General features: G+C 34.6%; 1 protein-coding gene across 1 annotated transcript in view; it reads left to right on the top strand.

Moving 5' to 3' along the window:
* LOC104680735 (desmocollin-2-like) overlaps window positions 1-16767 on the top strand; it is a 31485-nt gene extending 14718 nt beyond the window's left edge. The window contains exon 4 of the mRNA XM_030932346.1: window positions 16608-16767. Within this exon, the coding sequence (XP_030788206.1) occupies window positions 16608-16619 (12 nt within the window). The 3' untranslated portion in view covers window positions 16620-16767. The remainder of the gene's footprint in view (window positions 1-16607) is intronic.
* The last annotated feature ends 3808 nt before the right edge of the window (window positions 16768-20575 follow it).

Genomic DNA, 20575 nt, shown 5'->3' with positions numbered 1-20575 from the left:
CCAAAAACAGAGCCTCCTCAAAGCTGCCATGTGCCCTGAGAGCATCTTCTCTGTAAAGAAGAGGCTTAGGTTTTCACAGCCACTTGGAAACAGAAAGTAAAACTTTGGGAGCAATAAGGGCAGGCAGTTGGAACCTCATAAAGAGGTCCTTTAGGATGAAAACCTGGAAAGGACACCTTCACATGCTAGCCTGGGAAGACAATAAGAAAGTTTGCCCATCTAGGACTAGGCTCTGAATTAAGCAGAAAAAGCGTCCTCCAAAATGTAAGGGAAATATATTGGGTTTGAATTATGCACACTACAAAGTATTGGAAAACCCAGACAAGACATTAGAAGAAACGGGGTCTTGGTGTTTTATTTTGAGGAATTCCTGGCAGAAACAAACGCAAAACTTCCCTAGAGAGGCCTAACATCCACCTAAGCTGCAGAAAATTCCTAAAGAAAAATATTTGGCTGAATATGGGCTCAGAATCTAAAATTACGAACTCTTAGAAAACAGCCATAACCTATAGACCAGTGCACAGCTATTTCACGCCCATTTCACTGGCTGTAACCCGAAACGCCTGAGAATAAGTGGCTTTAAACCTGAGTGCAATGCACAGGCTGGTGTACTTTTGTAAGTTGACTTCATGAAAAGGAATTACTTCCTCCTGTTGTGGGATTTGTTTCTGACTTCAGCATAGATGATGATATGACAGTGTTGTGGCTTTATTTTATATTAGTGAGCTGCTAATTGTTATTGAGATGCTAATTATCAACATATGTTATAGTGTTTACTTCACAAAAATCTGCACAGCAGCTCTAGGTAGTATTGGCATATTTCAGTATACCTTTTGTAAAAGAAATATGGAAAAATAACTATATTTTTAATAGATCATTTTTGCAATGACAATGGTTAGAAATTAATGACTACAATGTTTACATCGTACCTAATTTCAAATCATCAAGGCATTCTGAATATTTCAACAAAGTGCTCATTAGTGAAAATCAGATGTGGTCCTAATGTTTAGAAGGGCACTATTTATTGTAATAAAATAAGCTGTAGGTCATTTAGTATTGTGTCGGTTGAGAAGTTGTACTAGAAGCATCCAGCCAAGTTGCATTGTTTCAAGACAAGGAGCCTCACGTCATTCATAAAAAGCGAAGAAAAACAATTTACTGGAAAATTGAAAAATAGTTCTGAGACCAGATAAGCTGAAGAAGTTTCAACAGATTTTCTTATCCAATCATAATTTATGAGTTGAGTCCTGATATCTGAAACAAGTTTTTACAAAGTTACGAAAACTTGTCCTTTTAAATGGGTGTGACCTTGGTGGCTTCTCTTGGCTATTAGTGTTGCACCTTATGGAAATTAGGGAAACCACATAGAAGGAGGCCTTTCTTGTGAAATAAAGCAGATAACTACAAGGAAATGTACATTTATCTGATCAGAGACAAAAGTTTTGTATCTATAACGCACAAGGTAAGTAAATCAATATTCACCAATAATGCTCCTGCCTAGATCTGAAGAAAAATTAAGAATATCTTTACTGATATATAAAAAATAGCATGATCATATATTGTCTATTACCCCATCATGTACTTGCTGACAAGAATTTGGATAAAAAAATTTGAAGGTTCTTTTGTCTCCTGCAAAGAGCATGACAAATTTCCTTAGAACGTATTTTCTAAATACTCACTGTCTCTTCAGTGATTCTTTTAAAGAAATTGTTACCAAACACATGCTATTTATTTGTGAACTGGAGTATAGTGCTTTAAACTGGACATGTACAAATATAAGCTATTTCCTTTACCTCTAAAAATACTAATAGAGTCAATGACATAAATTATTGTTTGTCTTTCTTTGAATGTGTTTATGAATAGTCAAAGTCTTAAAACTGACTACTGTTTTAAGGAACTAGTCTGAAAGTACATGGCAACATCCACAATAAATTTATCTAGTTTTATAAGAAAATTGCCTCTTTGGAAAAGAAATTTTAAAAATTTTGCTTTCTAACAGAGAGATGTTAGAAAATTCAGAAATGACCATCTGAAGCCTGAAGGCATTACCAAGAGCTGAATGTCTGTCTGTGGCTATTTTTCTCTTGGAAAGCTTTTTGTGGCAAAAAAAAAAAAAAATAAATGGATACTGAATCTATTTATCTTTAACCTGGATGCCTACTAACCACAAGAGCTATTAACTATATGCATATGTATTTAGTGACAATGACATTGCAACATTTCTTTTGTACCATTGCATGATGTTTAGAGCACAGATTCTTCAGCCAGAATGCTTGGTTAAGAATCCCAGGTTCACCATTTACGGTTTTTGTGAAGGTAGGCAAGTTATTGAACCTTTCTTAACTTGATTCCTCATTGTAAAATGGTGATAATAATAGTGCCTACCTCTGAAGGTAGATATGAGGTTTTTAAAAGCAAATATTTATAAAGTACTGAGTGGCTCCTAGTAATAAGCACTATACAAGTGTTCTACAAATGAATAAACTAGAAACATTTCCATAACTGGAGAAGAAAGTGATGAAAATTGTTCTTTTGTGTGTACATAGTTAAGATTGGATTTTTGTCATTGCCTCATCAAAACAAAAACTAGAAACCACTTAAGTGTGACTGATAAACGCTTCAAAATGTTCTATTTTTTTTTGAGATTATGGAATAAAAGCCTCAGCATAAAAAATCACTAAGCTTGGATATTTTTTAAAAGCATAATGTTTCTTAGCTTGTTTATATTAATATAAAACTGAAACTGTAAGTCAATTTCTTGCATGCACTAAATATGGCATAACTTAAAAATTTTAAAAATATAGCGTAAAGAACTAACCTACAGATTTTATTTATAAGATATGAGATCACACTTTGAGAAAAAAATTTTTAAAAATGCAAGCTGAAGGAAACAAAAGAAGAAGGAAAAACCCATCACAGTTCTAGTAGATATTTAAATTGGAAATTAATTGTTCTTTTTCAGTGTCCCCGCAATTTTTTTATATCTATATTTTGTCACAGAAATCTTTCTGGCTTATATAATAATAAACATTATTTTATGATGTAGTTCAGCCCTTGAAGGCAGGATTCTTTCTTATTATCTTTTACCTCTATGAAATAAGCATAGACTTTCTTTCATATATATATGTATATATTCAGTAAATAATTAAGTACATAATTACTGTCTGTAAATCTATCCATCTGTCTATCTATCTATAAATTTCCTAGGGACTCTGAGCAGAAAAAAATGCATTATGGCCTAAGTACTTATTGTCACTGAGTATGAGAATTCTAGAGCTGGAGAAAACCTAAGAGAAACGTATATTTCTCTATCATTTTACACACAAGAAACTTAGACTTGCCTTACTGATTTTCAAAAGCAATGTGACTACTGATGGTTTCTCAAACGTGCAGCTTTGCAGTCATGTAGTTGAATTAATGACAGATAAATTATTTTGTGCTCATCAGATCCTGCTTTATTTTATGGGGACAGAGGGATACTACATTTTCTGACTTCTTTTCAGTGAGATTGGGGCCATGTGACTCAGATATAGCAGATGCTCTTTCCCAAGCCTGCAATAAAAACCCAAGTGTAAAGTCCACTTTGCCTTTGCAAGGTGATTTTAGGTCATCTTTTAAAGACAGAAACATTACGAGATGAAAGGAACTTGGATCTCTAAGTCACTCCTTGAGAAAAATTTTCCAAGGTGAGCTTCTTAACATGTCTTATTGTGATAGGGAAGAATTAACCTTGTTCCAAGTTAAGTGAATCAGATTTCATGTTTTAGTTGTTACTGCAACATGGTATAATCTATTTTGCCTAATGCAGAATTTCCTGGATAGTCAGATTTTCCCAAATAGTTGGAATTTCCACAAGTTTCCCATCTTTATGTTGCATGCTTTTATAGCGAACAACAATCTTTTTTTTTTTTTTTTCTGAGACAAAGTCTTGCTCTGTTGCCCAGGTTAGAGTGCAGTGGTATGATCTGCAACCTCCATCTCCCGGGTTCAACAAATTGTCCTGCCTCAACCTCCCGAGTAGCTGGGATTACAGGCACAAACCACCATGCCTGGCTAATTTTTTTTAGTAGAGACGGGATTTCATATTGGTGAGGCTGGTTTCTAACTCCTGACCTTGTGATCTGCCCACCTTGTCCTCCCAAAGTGCTGGCATCATAGGCATGAGCCACCACACCTGGCAACAGCAATCTTTTTCTAGTATCAAGACACTTGTTTTATGCTCTCATGGTTTTATTTAGGTTATAAGAGTTTGTAAAAAATTATATAAGCAACTGGTTTGGGGAAAAATTATAGGTTTCAATTTTACCAGCTAATATTGTTTGAAACGATGTGCTTTTCTAATTGTTTGATATTTTTTACAGTATTGGTAAATGATAAAATATAAGGAAACCCAGAGGCTTCTTGGTAAAGTTTAATACTTACTTATTTTAACAAATATTTATTTCAGCTTTGACAATAATAAAAGATAATACTGTGTTTTGAAAATCACAGAAAATGGTATTGAAATATCTGTGCAATCTGAAACTTATCTGTATTGGCATTTTTATTCCAGTATTAAGTGATTTATTAAATCAACTACTTGAGATGAACATTGTCTCTGATTTGTCCTCATCTTTTATTTTTACTGGAATACAACTGTCCTGGGGCTAATGACTTAATGTTATATGAGGGTATTATATATCATTACAAGAAACCGGTGTATTTCTTGGAAAACACACACAAATATATACTCACATATAGATATATGTTTGTATCTGCATGTGTGCATATTTATATATATAATATACATATATGTATATACAGAGAGAGAATTTGAAATTAAACAAAACCAAGACACAAAAATGGGCATAAAATGGCATTTCCTGTTTTGACAATTTCAAATTCTTCTGTAAGTTATTCCATTATTAAGTGGGGAAAAAAATAAATCACAGGACTTATTCTCCATAATATATTATTTATCCTAAATACAGAATCTTTTATTTAATTTAAATTTTAGCAAAATTAGTAAAAAGTAAGCATATATAACACATCGTTAAATAAAAACATGTATATTTATTTCCCAAACAATAATTCACATAGTATTATTGTTATTATTTTAGATGCGTGAACTTGAAAATAATTTTAATTACTTACGTGGCATTATAATCTTGGGGATGGGATTTATATTCTATAACAATACTTTCCTAATGATCTATAAACATTTCTGAAAATATGAGAAATATGTGCATCCTATTAGCTTTAAATGCTGAGTGTACTTGATTATTGTTATTTGTTTCCTAGGGCTGCTATAACAAAGTAACACAAACTAGGAGTGGCTTACAACAGCAGAAATGTATTCCCTTCTAGTTCTGCAAGCTAGAAGTCTAAAATTAAGGTGTCAGCAGAGCCATGTTCTCTCTGAACACTCTAGGGAGTAATCTGTTCCATGCCTCCCTCTTAGCATCTGCTGTTGCTAGAAGGACTTGGCATTCCTTAGCTTGCAGACACATTACTACCATCTCTGTCTTTGTTGTCATCTCTGCCTTGGTTGTCATATGATGCCCTCCCTGTGTATCTCTGTCTATGTTGATTCTCCCCTTCTTATAAGGATATTGTATTGGGTTAAGAGTACACACTACTCTAATATGATTCATCTTAACTTGATTACATACACAAATAATATATTTCCAAAAAATATTAAATTCATAGGTATCAAGGGATAAAACTCGAACATATATTTTTGAAGGGCAATTCAAATCATAGCAATCACGTATGTCATCTTAGTCAATTTCTATTTTGGAAAGCAAGTTTAAAATAATGGTTAGAAGCATGGATTCTGGCATTAGGTAAACCTGGCAGACATTCCCATTTTTTTCCTTATGGACTGGATATCTTAAGAAAGTTACTTAACTCTGTGGGCCTCAGTTTACTCACAAGTGACATCTGCTAACAATACTTGCTCAAAGGGTTTGGCAGATGATTAAATAAAAATGTGAATCCCTCACAGTGCCAGAGACATAGTGAATACATTTTAGTATTTATTATTGTTTTAGCTGTTACAATCACTAGTTGAGTTTTACTCGACGTTGAATGGTTTCATAGAGAGACTGAAATTCTAGGTACAAATAGGACCTAGGTGAAATTATGATTCAGGCTTCAAGTACTGAAAGGGAACCCATTTGAAGACAGATAAAAGGAAATAGAAATAGGTTGGATCTTTATGAATTAGGTACCAAAATCAGGATGAATGTCTTGTTAATACAGGACTAACATTAAGATCTTTTAAAGTAAGGAACGTGGTCTTACTTTTAACACCCCAAATTTTAATTATCCCCCCACCAAAAAAGAAGAGGAAAAAATAAAGACAACAAATGATTGCTTTGCATTTCTTTGTTTTCTACCCAAAACAATATTATGAAACATTCAGAATCTACTGATAAAATAAATGACAAAGTTTTTTTCTTTTATGATAAGAACTAATTTTTGTCAAACTTTGAAGATATAGTCCCAAAGTATTGTACTCACAACCATATGCCTCCTTGTAAACAGAAGTTTTCTGACCCTTGCTGAAACCTCACTGTGGCAAAAATAATTGGCAGTAATTCTATAGAACCATAAACGTATTGCTTATTTTTAGTCATGTTAATATGCAGTCACCTCTCTTGTTTTTAACTACAAACAGTACAAGCTGGTTCCATTTCTAGACAAAGTTATCAGAAGTACTTTGTAAGAATTTTGTGTTCTATTTGTGAAAAAGCACAATTATCTATTTATTTTAAAAAGGTGTTATGTGGCCAGAATTAGTCTAATATCAAAACTAGACTAAGACACTATTCAGAAAACTACAGACCAATATTTCTTATGAATGTAGATGCAGATATCCTCAAAAAAATTCACAAATCAAATCCAAAAATCTATAGAAATAATTATACATCATGACCTGGTGTTTATCCAAAGTATACAACACTAGTTCAAAATATATAAATCAATGAATGTAATCCATCATATCCCAGGCTGAAGTAGAAAAATACCAGGAGCGTATCAATAGATGCAGTAAAAGCATTTGATAAAATCCACCCTAATTCATGATAAAATCTCTAAGCAAACCAGGAATAGAGGAGTGCTTCTTTGAACTGATTTTTAAAATCTACAAAAAACTACAAATAATATCATATTTAATGGTGGAAAACTAGGATTTCCTGCTAAGATCAGGAACAAAGCAAGGATTTGTTCTTATACTACTGCTTTCAACATCATTGATAATGCAATAGGACAAGAAAGAGAATTAAAAAGTATACTGATTGGGAAATAAGAAATAAAACTCTCTTTGTTTGCAGATAGCATGATTTTCTATGTAAAAAAAACCCAAAGAATAGACAAAAAACTTTTGGAACTAATAAACCAGTTATAGCAAGATTGCAGGATACTAGTTTAATATATTACAGTCAATTGCTTTATTTTATGTATCAGCAGCAAACAGGTAGAAATTGACATTAAAACTACAATACCATTTACATTGGCACCCTTAAAAATGAAATACTTAGGTATAAATCTATCAAAATATGTATAAGATATATTTGAGGAAAACTACAAAACTGACTCTAAAAAATCAAAGAAAAACTAAATAAATGGAGAGTTATTCCATGTTCATTGATAGAAAGCTCAATTTTTTAAGATGCCAATTCTTCTCAACTTGATCTATAGATTCAATGTTATCTCAGTTAAAAGCCCAGCAATTTATCTTGTGGATATTGACAAACTGTTTCTACAGTTTATTTGGAGAGGAAAAAGGCCCAGAATTGTCAACACACTATTGGAGGAGAAAAAAAACTGATACTACTATGGGACTTCAAAATTTACTATAAATCTACAGTAATCAGGACAGTGTGGTACTGGTGAAAGAATATAAAACAGAATAACAGAACAGAGTCCAGAAATAGACCCACATAATATAGTCAACTGATGTTTGACAAAAGTCATGCAAAGATAGCCTTTTTAACAAATGATGCTGGAACAACCAGAAATTCACATGCAAAGGAATGAACCTAGACGATGACCTCATGCCTTTCCTCAAAGAATTAACTAAGAATGGATCATAGCTCTAAATATATAATGCAAAACTGTAAAACTCCTAGAAGATAACATAGAAGTAGAGGACTTTGGGATGGGAATGACATTTTAGATATTATACAACATGAAAGGCATGATACATGAAAATAAAGAATTGATCATCTGGACTTCATTAAAATCAAATCTCCCTTTATTAGGAATTACAACATCAAGAGTATGTGAAGAAAACTCACACTGAGAGAGAATATTTCTAAAAGACATGCCTGACAAAAGACTGTTATTCAAAATAAATAAAGAACTTTTAAAAATCAACAATAAGAAAACAAGCAACCAGATTAAAAAATGAGGAAAGGACTGAACAGATAATTCACCAAAGAAGATAGACAGATGGCAAGTAACCATATGCAAAGATGTTCAATATCATGTATCTTTAGGGAATTACAAGTTGAAGCAATAATAAAATATGACAAACCTATTAGAATGATGGAAAGTATTCTAATACACTGACAACATCAAATGCTAGTGAGTATGTGGAGCAGCAGGAACCCTTATTCATTGCTCTGGAAATGCAAACCAATGCAGCCACTTTGGAAGAGTGCAGTAGTTTCTTACATGCTCTTACTGTATGATCTGGCAATCGTGTTCCTTGGTATTTAAAATGTATGTCAATACAACATCTGTATACAAATGTTTGCTCCACTTTATTCATAACTGCCAACAGGAGGAAACAGCCAAAATGGCCTTAAGTAGGTGAACATATAAATATACTGTGGTACATCTAGACACTGGAATTTTATTCAGTGCTGAAAGAAAATGAGTTGTCAAGTCATGAAAAGACAAGGATAAAACCTAAAAGCATATTATTAAGTGAAAAGAGCCTGTCTGAAAAGGCCACATACTATATGATTCCAATTATACCATGTTCTGAAAAATTCAAAACTATAAATGTAGTAAAAATATCAGTGGTTTCTGGAGTTTGAGAGAAGAAGGAATGATTTAGCTTGGGAGAACACAGGGGATTTTTTAGGCAGCGGATTTTGTATGATACTACAGTGGTGGATACATGTCATATTTTTGCCCAAAACCATACAATATACAACACCAAGAGTAAACCCTAATGTAAAGTATAGACTTTAGTTGGTAATGATGTGTCAAGGTAGTTCATTGATTACAACAAATGTACTATTGTGGTGCAGTATATCTGTAATGGGGAGGTTGTGCATGTATGGAAGAGGAAGTATATGGTAACTCTCTACTTTCTGCTCAATGAACCCAAAACTTTTCTAAAGAATGAAGTTTAATAATTTTTTTAAAGGTGCACACAGATCAAAGAATGGCTTCTTTTCAGTAATATCTGCCGTAACACTTTTAGTGCGTTTTTTTCTGCAAAGGGAAAAAACAAATGTATGATGAATATTGTGAGGATTTGGGGGTCTGTAATGGAAAATTAACGTAGGTTCTTTGCAAATACTTGTGAAAAGTCCAAGTTAGCCTTAGCATTTATGAAGTTTATAAATATATGTTTATTTGAATTTTCCGTTGAATATTCGCAAGTTCACTGACATGTTGGATTGAGCTCATATTGGATTGTGTTTGTTACTAGTGTCTCCTCCCAACGTTTCATTTAGTAACACATTGGTAGCTTAAATATTTTTCAAATACTTACATCATGAAATTTGGCAAACTCTATGAATTAGAGACTTCTTTTTCTTTGGAGAGGGGGTTGAGTCAGTTGTTAAGTACGAACACACCAGTGAATCAATCCCACTAGCCTTTAAAGTTTCTATTGTGGCATAGGGCCTGTCACATAGTTGGAGTCCAGAAATGTATGTTAAATTGATTAATCAGTTTTATAAAGTGATTTACAGTGATGTTATGATTGAAGCCAAATGAGAGAACTTAGTCACCAAAGGTGGAAGTGCATCTGAGAAAAGAGGGTGAAATGAGAGTTTGGTAGAGCATTTCTAGTAGGTAAGATAAGAATAAAAAATTTGGCATATTTTAACAGAAGAAATGAAATGGAAGAGTTCCCTAACCACCTCGCGGGACTTGTGACAGGCGTGTGGCTCATTTGCTCAGCTGCTTCTAATTCAAACCCCTTATGGGAGGGAGAGCACGCAGGTCAGCAGGTGCAGGAGCCAGGGCAAGCACTTTTGGGCTCCAGCCCCATGTCAGTGTCTAGGGGTGATACAGTGCTCTTTTAGCATTTGCCGTCCGTGGACAGCTAAGTGTTAACCAGCTCAGTGGAAAGTCAAGGTGACAGCCTTTTTCACCCTACCCTCTTGGTACCTGGGTCCTTGTCCACAATCCAGGATGAATCAGGTCACTCGGACTTGAAGGAAAGTGAATGCTGAGGTTTTATTGAGTGATGGAGGTGGTTCTCAGTGGGATGGGGAGCAGGAAAGGGGATGGAGTGGGAAGATAATCTTCTCCTGAAGCCTGGTTGCCTCTGGCTGGGCTTCTGTCCAAAATCATGCTGTCTGAAGTTAAGCCACATCTATCCGTAGTCTCTGACGCTCATTTGCCTCTTCTCTCCACTTTCAGTTGTTTGCCTTTCCTCTCCTTCTCTGCTGTGCCGCTCTGCTGCTCTGCCAGTGGAACTTGGGGTTTATATGGGTACAGGATAGGGGTGTGGCGGGCCAGAGTGGTGTTGGAAAAGGCAACATTTGGACATGAAAACAGGAATGCCTATTCTTATTTAGGGCCATGGGTTTCCAGGCTTGAGGGTGGAGCCCTCACCAGGGACCCCACCCTCTTGCCTCCTGTGCATACCAGAACTAAAAGGTAAATTCAACTTTGTGTGTTCTATTGCAAACTGGAGGTGTAAAAGGGAGTCAAGGGTTTTGTATTCTGAAGAGAGTGAGCCAAAAGTTACTTTTTTTTTTTTTTTTTTTTTTTGTAGAAGAGTAGTGAAGCTAAAAGTCAAAAGGCACAAACTGATGGATAATTGGTGTATACGTGGAAGCAGAACGAGTGTGGGAGTGTGAAAGAGTGCACTGTTCCCTCCCATCAGGGGACCTGCCTGGGTTTCAAGGCTTCATTCTACTTCTTAGGTGGTGCCTTTTTTCTTGCACAAAGAAAAAAGGTAACTTCTCTGTGATCTATGTGCCTAATCAGTGAAACAAAGGTGATGAATTGGAAGGTCATTTCCAGCTGGAAAGTTACATGATTCATGCATGGTTCTTTGAGAGAAAAAAATTGAGTAAGTAGAGGATTAAAAAAAAAAAAAAATCATACTTAGAGTAATAATGTTCATTTTTGCATGTATAAGAAAGAATCCTGAAAATGTTGGTAGGTGGAAAAGATCTGAGGTAGAGAGTAAGTTAGAATATTTAAAGGAGGAAGGATATTTATAGACTATAATGAGAAAAAGAATATAAGTAGGGGTACTAAGGTTACAAAGGGATGAAAAACATTATTTCTTAGGAAAAAATAAAAACAATTATTAACAACACACCATCTAGTTGCTGTTCTAAATACTTTGTATAGAACATGTCCTTTAATTCTTACAAAAATATAAAAGATAAAAAGGTTTCATTTCTATTTTACAAGAAAGTAACTGGAATTTCCTTGTCTAGGAACTGCCATGGAGACAAAGTTTGAACCCCAAATTCTGACTCAAGAATGTGTAGGCTGGTAGGCAGAAGCCTGTGGCTGGCAGCTGTTTGCTCATTCACCAGGCTGGTGACTTAGCCAAGCCATTTACTATTCAGAGTCTCTGTTCTCTTACTCATCAAATAGGAGCAATGTTTTCTTTCCCATCTAACTTCTCGAGCTATTATGAGGCTTACTGGAGAAACTGTGCCTGTAAAAGGTAAAGTATGATAGACATGTGGTGTATTTTTGTTAAAAATGGACAAATTGTCATTGAAATTTTATTTTAGGGGATAAAAATTAAGGGATTTAATCTGGAATGCCCTGTATTAATTCATTAAAGTATACAAGGCCATGTGCTGAATATAAATAAATTGTATTGGAAACTTAAGGGGCATGGAAAAGATTTGGACAGATTAATACTGGATAATCCCCAGTAGTATTATATTTTTACTCCAGTTTAATAATGGGAAATTTGCCAGACTATAACAAAGGAAATTCCAGATTATGATTTAGCAGAGACTTTTGTGTTAGCTTCAGTGCCATTTTGCTTTCTGTCAACATTCATACCATCTTAATATATTAGTGGTGTGTGTCAGACATCAAATTGCACTTGCAAGGGAAACAGATTTCTCATGAGATTCTGAACATTAGGATGACAACAACATTGGATACACATACACATGAAAGTTTTCTTTCTCAGTTTTCTCTTTTCTTCTTTGGCCCAAACAAGAAAATGTAGAAATAAAGCCAGAGGGATGTTAGATTTATTTTTGTGATTTGTTTGAACCTGAATATGAATTTGCTTCCATTTTTAATGATGTTGCTTAATCCTTACTACTTTACTTGTGTTTTTCTAATGCAGCAAATCTTAGAAGCCAGGATGAAAGCAAGGGTGGGAAGCATTATTATTACTTTGTTGTTATTTTATTTTATTTTATTTTATTTTAAAAGAGTCTGTATGAGGGGCAAAAAGAGACAAAAGGGAAATTATGTCGATGCCCACCCACAGTTCCTCAACTGGAAAGCCCTCCTAAGTTAACGTAATTAGAGTCGAGCTGGAGGCTGTGTATGTATAAACCCCAGAGATAGCATAAAAACAGCCTTTGGGCATCCTCTGAGACAGACGGATGCTCAATCAGATTCCAAGAATTCAAGAACATGTGTTTTACAAGGGAGAAAGCCAAAATACAAACTTTCCTGTAAGTACTACAAATACCATATGGAAAATTGATCCCATAAACTAAGAAGAAAACATAATAAAGGAATGATTTTTAAATCCCATTATGCCAGTTAAGGGATATATTCCAGTCTTTCAACCTAATTTCCAAAAAGTACAACCAAATTAAAAGGGAGGATTTGAGTAATAATTCAAGTACCATTTCTGGTTTTCTTAGCAAACCTTTGTACAAATGGCTACCCTGACTTGTTACTTGCAAACTAAATCCGTTTTCAAAACAGAGAGAAAGATCATTACTTTCATTGGTTTCCTGTATTATATGGTAGTTCAGATTAGTGTTTGTTTTCCTTCAAATAGAGCTACTGAATGGTGCAAATTTATCTTGCCTAAGTTGTAGAGAGCTTCCTACTATGTAGGGATACTTGAGAGGCCATGTTGTCTGTATTTGGGAAATTACTTATTGCATTTGTTTATAATTATTAAGGCAGAATAGAGTTCAATGGTGAGATCATAAACTATAATTAGCATAAAGTCTGTCCTTACATAAAATATTTGTTACATGGTGTTTACTGTAATTTCCAAATTATAAGGCAGGAATAATGACATTTGATCAAATCTTATATTTTTCATATGGCCTTACGCTTTGCTTATGGTTTATAATATTTAAATTTTACTTAATATAAAATAAGTGTAATTCAAATATACTTATATTTATTGTCTATTTTAGGTAGTCCTATTATTTCCTGGAAAATTATTTGCATTTTACCATTTTGTGCACTTACCTTTTGCAGGGATTTTTACAAATAAAAAGCCCATTGTTTTTAGCTCATAAAATTATCCCTCTAGAACACATTTGCCTTTATTTCTGTCTTGTACTCTGTGAATACCACGTACTCTGAATCAGATTTTGTATTAATCTTTTCATCAGGATTCCCACAGTATGAAAATAAGGTAAATTTGAACTCTGTACCAAAATAAACACAGGTTTGTGACTTTAATTTATCTAAATGAACTTTTGATTTTCCTTAGTAGATCTCTGGGCTGAGAAATCTTTCTTGCTGTGGAATGTATGTAGTTCTAGTCCCAGTGAGAGTACCAGCTTTCATGAGTTTTGACTCTGCACAGACTTTCCAGTTTTAACTTCTTGTCTCACATAGTCTCAGTGCCTAGTGTCCCATGATCCCTGAGCAAACCATAAACTGCCAAGCCTTTTTACCATTTGGACCATGTGCAAAGCTGCCCAAATTGAGCCTCCAGTGTCCATGCAAAGTGAGTTTGCTCTGGCTTTTAGTTTCTTCTCCATGGGTGACATCTATAAGCTTCCCCTTCTAACCTATAAATTCAATTCCATATGCTCAGATTTATCATTTCAGGTATTTTGTAATAGAAGATTGTGATAATTAATTTTATCTGTCAACTTAACTGGTCTAAGAGATGCCCAGATAGCTGGTAAAATATTATTTCTGGGTGTGTTTGTGAAGGTGTTTCTGGGATAGATTAGCATTTGAATCTGTAGATTGAGTAAAGGTCTGCCTTTGTTGATGTGGGTGAATGTCATCTAATTCACTGAGGGCCTGAGCAGAAAAAAAGGTAGAGAAAGGGTAAATCTTGTTCTTTTCTTGAGCTGGGACATCCATCTTCTCTTGACCTTGGACATCACATCTCCTGATTCTTAGACGTTCAGACTCTGAGACTTGTACCAGCAGATTTCCACCCCACCCCCTCAACCCTGGTTCTCATGCCTTTGGTTGGGGGCTGACTTGTATCACTGGTTTTCCTAGTTCTCTAGCTTACAGGCAACAGATGGTAGGACTTTTCACCCTCTCAAAATTATGTGAGCCAATTCCCTATCTATCTATCTATCTATCTATCTATCTATCTATCTATCCATCCATCCATTCATCCACCCACCCATCTCCTATTGGTTCTGTTTCTCTGTAAAATTCTGAATAATGTAAAGAGGCTTCTGTCGGATTTTTGGAAACGAAAGCCCGAAAGGACATTTTCATTTAATTCATAAAATTGACTTCAAGTACACAAAATTGGACATTCATGACTCACTGTCATCATTGTTATGCTATGGCCTTCTTTCATTAGATAAGTCATTTTTATTAAAAATTAGTACTTGCCATACAAAATAATACCCAAGACCTTGATGTTGTGTAAAAACAATGGTAAACAGCAATGCAGTTGTCAAAATGAAGAAATTATGGTGAAATGATCAGTAGTAACACCCAGCAATATGCATGGAACCTAGCAATATGCTATTCGTTTTTTTTTAATGACTTAATTAAAGGGGAAGATTAGGTTAATAATTCAAGCACCAAAAGATTGCAAACATCATTATACACACTTTGTAAAGTTATAAAGTTAAAACAAAGCAAGACAATATTGAATACTAGTTTCAGGATGAAGGTTGTATTTGATGATGGTATTTTAAATTTGTACAAATTTATGCAGTGTATGTAAGTCAAGGATTTTAGGGTATGATAATGATATCTTGAAGGCAGGTAGAAGAATGAAACAATGGGGGCAGGACAAACCTCATAATTAGGCATACACTATTTTCAAACTTCTTTCTTTTCTCTTTTGTTTTTTTAACCTTTTATTTTAGGTTAAGGGTATATGAGCAAATTTGTTATAATAGGTAAACTGTGTGTCATGGGGGTTTGGCACACATACAATTTTGTCACCCAAGTAATAAGCATAGTACCTGATGGCTTATTTTTTTCCTGATCATCTCCCTCTTCCTACACTCCATCCTCAAGTAAGCCCCAGTGTCTGTTCTTCTTCTCCCAGTATTATTGTGTTCTCATTGTTCAGCTTTCACTCCTAAGTGATGACATGTGTTACTTAGTTTTCTTAGGCTATTTGGGCTCTATTTTGGTCCCATATAAATTTTTAAATAGTTTTTTTCTAGTCGTGTGAAGAATGTCATTGGTAGTTTAATAGGAATAGCACTGAATCTTTAAATTGCTTTTGCATTTTAATAGTATTATTCTTCCTATCCATGAGCATGGAATTTTTTTTTCATTTGTTTGTGTTCTCTCCGATTTCTTTGAGCAGTGTTTCGTAACCTCCTTAGTTTCAACTCAAGCAACATTATATAAAATTTAAATATTACCACACTGCTTTCGGCCCTCTGTGGAAGTTCTTTTTACTTTGCAGCCCCAAGCAGTTCAGGAGTATATACCATTTGTGGGATTGCACACGAAAGTGTCTGCTTCAAGCTCGGGAGGCATTAATGTCCCTTTTATAGGTTCCCTATGACAGAAATAACCAATAATGATGAGATTAATTCATAGCTCCATTATTTCATTTGAGACAGATACACTGGTTAGAGCAGATATTTTATGGTATCATACAAAAATAAACTGACAATATTGAGATAAAGATGTCTCACAAAAATTTCGTAACCACAGCATACGCCATTTGTCACAATAATGGGTAATTAAACTTTTTGAAGGAAAATCTTATTGTGACTTTAAAGAAAAATATAATTAACAAGGATTTTTTAATTCCCTTTTCTCCAGAGAAAGGAAAGATTATTTAATATTTGGTGAATGTCTGTAAAAGGTAAGATAGTTAAATGGATAAAAAGAACCCTGGAACCAATTGTAAATTAATATTCTCTCCCTAAGGTCCAGAATGTTCTGTGACCTCTGCCTTCTCCCTGGTCTTGGAGTTTTTAGGAATAGACTAATTATTAAATACCTTTTCAATAAAAGCAGGTTAACTTCCAGTCAAGATCACATAGTCCATTTTCTCCCTGCTTCCCTGCCAGACGAAACTGTGAACCCTAGAAATAACACAGGAAGCAACTAGGAAGAACTTTGAAAGACAGGAAGAATATATTCTTTTTTGGAACCCCAGGATTTGAGGAACAATAATTGTTCCTAAATAATTGGCATAGCATCTCACGTCTTCCCACCCAACAGGAGAAGGTAAACCAGACTTTATTTCCTGAGCTCAAACCTAGGAGTAGAAGACAGCCTACTTAAACTCATTTCTCCTCAGGAGGGAATGGGAATCTTTCTGACAATGCCAGGGATGTCCAAAAAAAATCGAGGATTAATCAGGATTTTCACCAACAATAAGCAGCTGTTAGAAGTGCTCTCTTGAGACTAGATCTCTTACAAACAGACACCAACGTAGGTAAACTGAACCAGCAAAAGACACCCAACCACTATAAGTGGCAAGCCCTGGGACACCTTTCAACCTCATAGGCCTGAGACTCTCTTCCCCCACCTAGGGACACTGGGACAGCAGAAGACACTGTAAGGGGGAATTCTTAGTACAACAAGAACCTGGCCCAGAAAATGGTCTATGTCTCCTAAAGGCAAAAGCAATGCTTTTCAACATAAAAAGTGCCAAAGAAGCATCTTCATGTATGCCTGTGACTCCTCTCTTCCACCAGCAAACACTGGGGCAAGTGGGAGTAACTAGAAAGATGCAGGCAGAGGCATCAGACTTGGAAGACACTTTGTCCCTGTGGGCTTCAGATCCACCTCTTGATGGAGCGACACCCAGTGGACTGGATTGGGAAAATCCTTTTTACTACCTCAGAAAGAACCAAAAGTGAGCAGCAAAAGTCCCAGTGGCACCAGATATACAAAGTAGACTGAAATAACATTGCAAAGCATCTGATAATTAAACTAGTCATTGGGAACACAGCTCACGAAAGTGAGCAATGCCCTGTGTGTTAAACCTAAACATGACAGCTGTTGCTACAAAACAATTTAACTAGGACCCAGAATCTTTTTATATAAGAGACAAAATATTCAAGACACAATAGAAAATCACCTGTAATACAAACAAGTTAGAAAATCACAAATGGAATGAGAAAAAGCAATCAATTGACTTCAGCACTGAATTGAATCAGATTTTGAAATTGTCTGAGGAGGATTTTAAAACATTTGTCATCAATATACTTCAATGTATAAATACACATTAAGTATCAGAGTATGGAATACAACTAAAACAGTACATAAAATTAAATTTATATCAGTAAATGCTAAAAATGAGTAAAGTTTCAAATTAATGATCTAAATTACTATGTCAAAAAACTAGAAAACCAAAAACAAACTAAAAATAAGAAGACTGTCAAGCTTGGTCCATCTGCTAGACCATTTTACGTACCCATCAACAAAGTGTGACCATTTTACGTACCCATCAACAAAGTGTGAGTGATTCAGTTCCATAACATCCTCACCTGCATTTGGTGTTGTCACTATTTTTATTTTAGTCATTCTGATAAATGTGTAGTGTTATCTCATTATGGTTTTAATTTGCATTTCCTTAGTGACTAATAAAATGTTGAGCATCTCTTCCTATGCTTATTTGCTTAAACTATGCTTATTTGCTTAAATGACCACATTTCTTTTATTCTTTAATATATGAATGCTGTTTATACCTAATACTGACCTGCCATTTGTATTTATCAACCTATCTGTCCTTCTTCATTTAACTTTCAACCTCTCTATGTCCTCATATTTTTGCTATGTAAAAAGCTCTTTGTGTAACTCTGTAGTATAATTTTTTTTTTTTTTTTTTTTTTTTTTTTTTTTTTTTTTTTTTTTTTGAGACGGAGTCTTGTTCTGTCGCCCAGGCCGGAGTGCAGTGGCCTGATCTCAGCTCACTGCAAGCTCCGCCTCCCAGGTTTACGCCATTCTCCTGCCTCAGCCTCCCGAGTAGCTGGGACTACAGGCACCCGCCACCTTGCCCGGCTAGTTTTTTTGTATTTTTTAGTAGAGACGGGGTTTCACTGTGTTAGCCAGGATGGTCTTGATCTCCTGACCTCGTGATCCGCCCGTCTCGGCCTCCCAAAGTGCTGGGATTACAGGCTTGAGCCACCGCGCCCGGCCCCTGTAGTATAATTTTTAAACTCAATATTGTGGTCTGTATTTTTTTCATTGGCAACTGAGTGCATTTACATTTATTGTAGTTGTTGATATATCCGAATTTGACTTTTACAATCTTAGTTGTACTTTCTAAAATCTTTGTCTTTTGTTCCTTTTCTTATTTTTTCCCCCTTTTGGTACACTGAATTCTTTTCTGTTTTTTTTTTCCCTCTACTGGTTTAAAAATAATACATTATATTTTTTTCAGTTAGTGGCCACCCTGAAAATTTTTCTTGAACCAGTCAGAATGAATCCATTAAATAGATAAAAACCTTACTCATTTGAACAGGCAAAATTTAATATAAAGAATTTTACATAAAAAGTACAAGTAAGATTATACAAGTCAATTCAAATATATCGAGAACCACAATGAATGTAAATAAATGCAACTTGCCAATTTAAAAATGCAGACCATAAAATAATATACAGTTTAAAATTCAATATAAAAATGTTTTAACTAATAAATGGTAGTTAATTACAAAGGTGCTATAAGAAAACACTAAGTGTTTCAAAAATAGCAAGTATAAAAGAATAGCTACTAACTCTAGGCTCAGGAAGAAAGGACAGTGAAAGCACTAAAAGATTAGGAGAAGGCTTCCCTCTCTAAGGCTGAGAATATTACCTCTGGAGGAGGGTGTAGCTACTACAAGAACATGCAGCCTCTTCATGGTAAAGAAAACTGCCAGAAGGTTCTGGCCCGAACTGATCTTTAGAAACAGACAGAGTACCTTGAAGACACAGCTGGCATCGCCAGGAAAGTAGTCCACCAATGCTGCTCTGAGACCATGCCTGAGGTTGTAGGTCAAACTACCAGTGGAAGTCATTTCCTGGAGTTGTTTGGAAGCTGCTAGGTGGGGAATGTGAGCTGATAGTGGGTAGGACACAGTCTGAGGATTACTGGAATCCCATGACAAAAACAAATAAATAAATATATATATATATATCTATATATATATATATATAATGGTTATAATAAATGGAGGATTTTAACTTGGAAGAGAGGCATACTTCTGAGGGTTTTTCTTGGTACTGTAAGTCCAGAACTCTCTTTTCACAAAGCCTAGAACTATATCAGTTAGTAAAGAGAAATGTTCAAAAGTTAGAGTGCTCCAGCTTCACAATCAGGGCAAAAAGAGTGATTTGAAGCTGAAAGACAATAATTGGAAAACTGGTATAAAAGCTTAACAAATATTCGTATTAAATATTGAAAGCTTCTCCCGGTCAACTTCAAAATCTTACAATAGTTAAATTAGCTTTGTCTCTTTGATATACATATGATTAATATGTATTTCAATGTTTGTAGTTTTAGTAACACTATTTACTTATTTTTATTATCATTGATTGTAAGCAGAAATGGAAAGTTGTATGTTTAGAGGTACCAACACGTTGCCCCATTTCTTTGCTTTTCATTCTTTCCTCAAGTTCAGACATTCCTTCTGTGATTTTTTTCTTTTCTTCAAATCAATATTTATAAATGCCTTTAGAATGTAGGAATAGTAATGATAAACTCTTTTTTCATTTCATTTAATATTTTATTTTAAATATTCTTGAAAGATAATGTAATTAACACAAATTAATGGTAGCAATCATTGAGAAGTCTGCAAATACTACTTCTGTTAATATCTTTTCTTCTTTAGTGTTAGTTTTATGATGTGTCCTGATATCGATTCTTTTTTAGATATACTGCTTCAACTACCTTCTGCTTTCTATATCTGTGAATTTATCTGTTCTTAAAAATATATGGTCACCATGCTTTCAAACAGTACATATTTTCCTTCCTTTTTGTTCTGTAGAACTTGGATACCAGTTAGATATGAGACACTCTCATTTGATTCTCCATTTCTCTTAATCA

This window comes from Rhinopithecus roxellana, chromosome 6, assembly GCF_007565055.1.
Source record: "Rhinopithecus roxellana isolate Shanxi Qingling chromosome 6, ASM756505v1, whole genome shotgun sequence".
In the NCBI taxonomy this organism is placed as follows: Eukaryota; Metazoa; Chordata; class Mammalia; order Primates; family Cercopithecidae; genus Rhinopithecus; species Rhinopithecus roxellana.
This window is presented reverse-complemented; position numbering and strand designations above follow the sequence as displayed.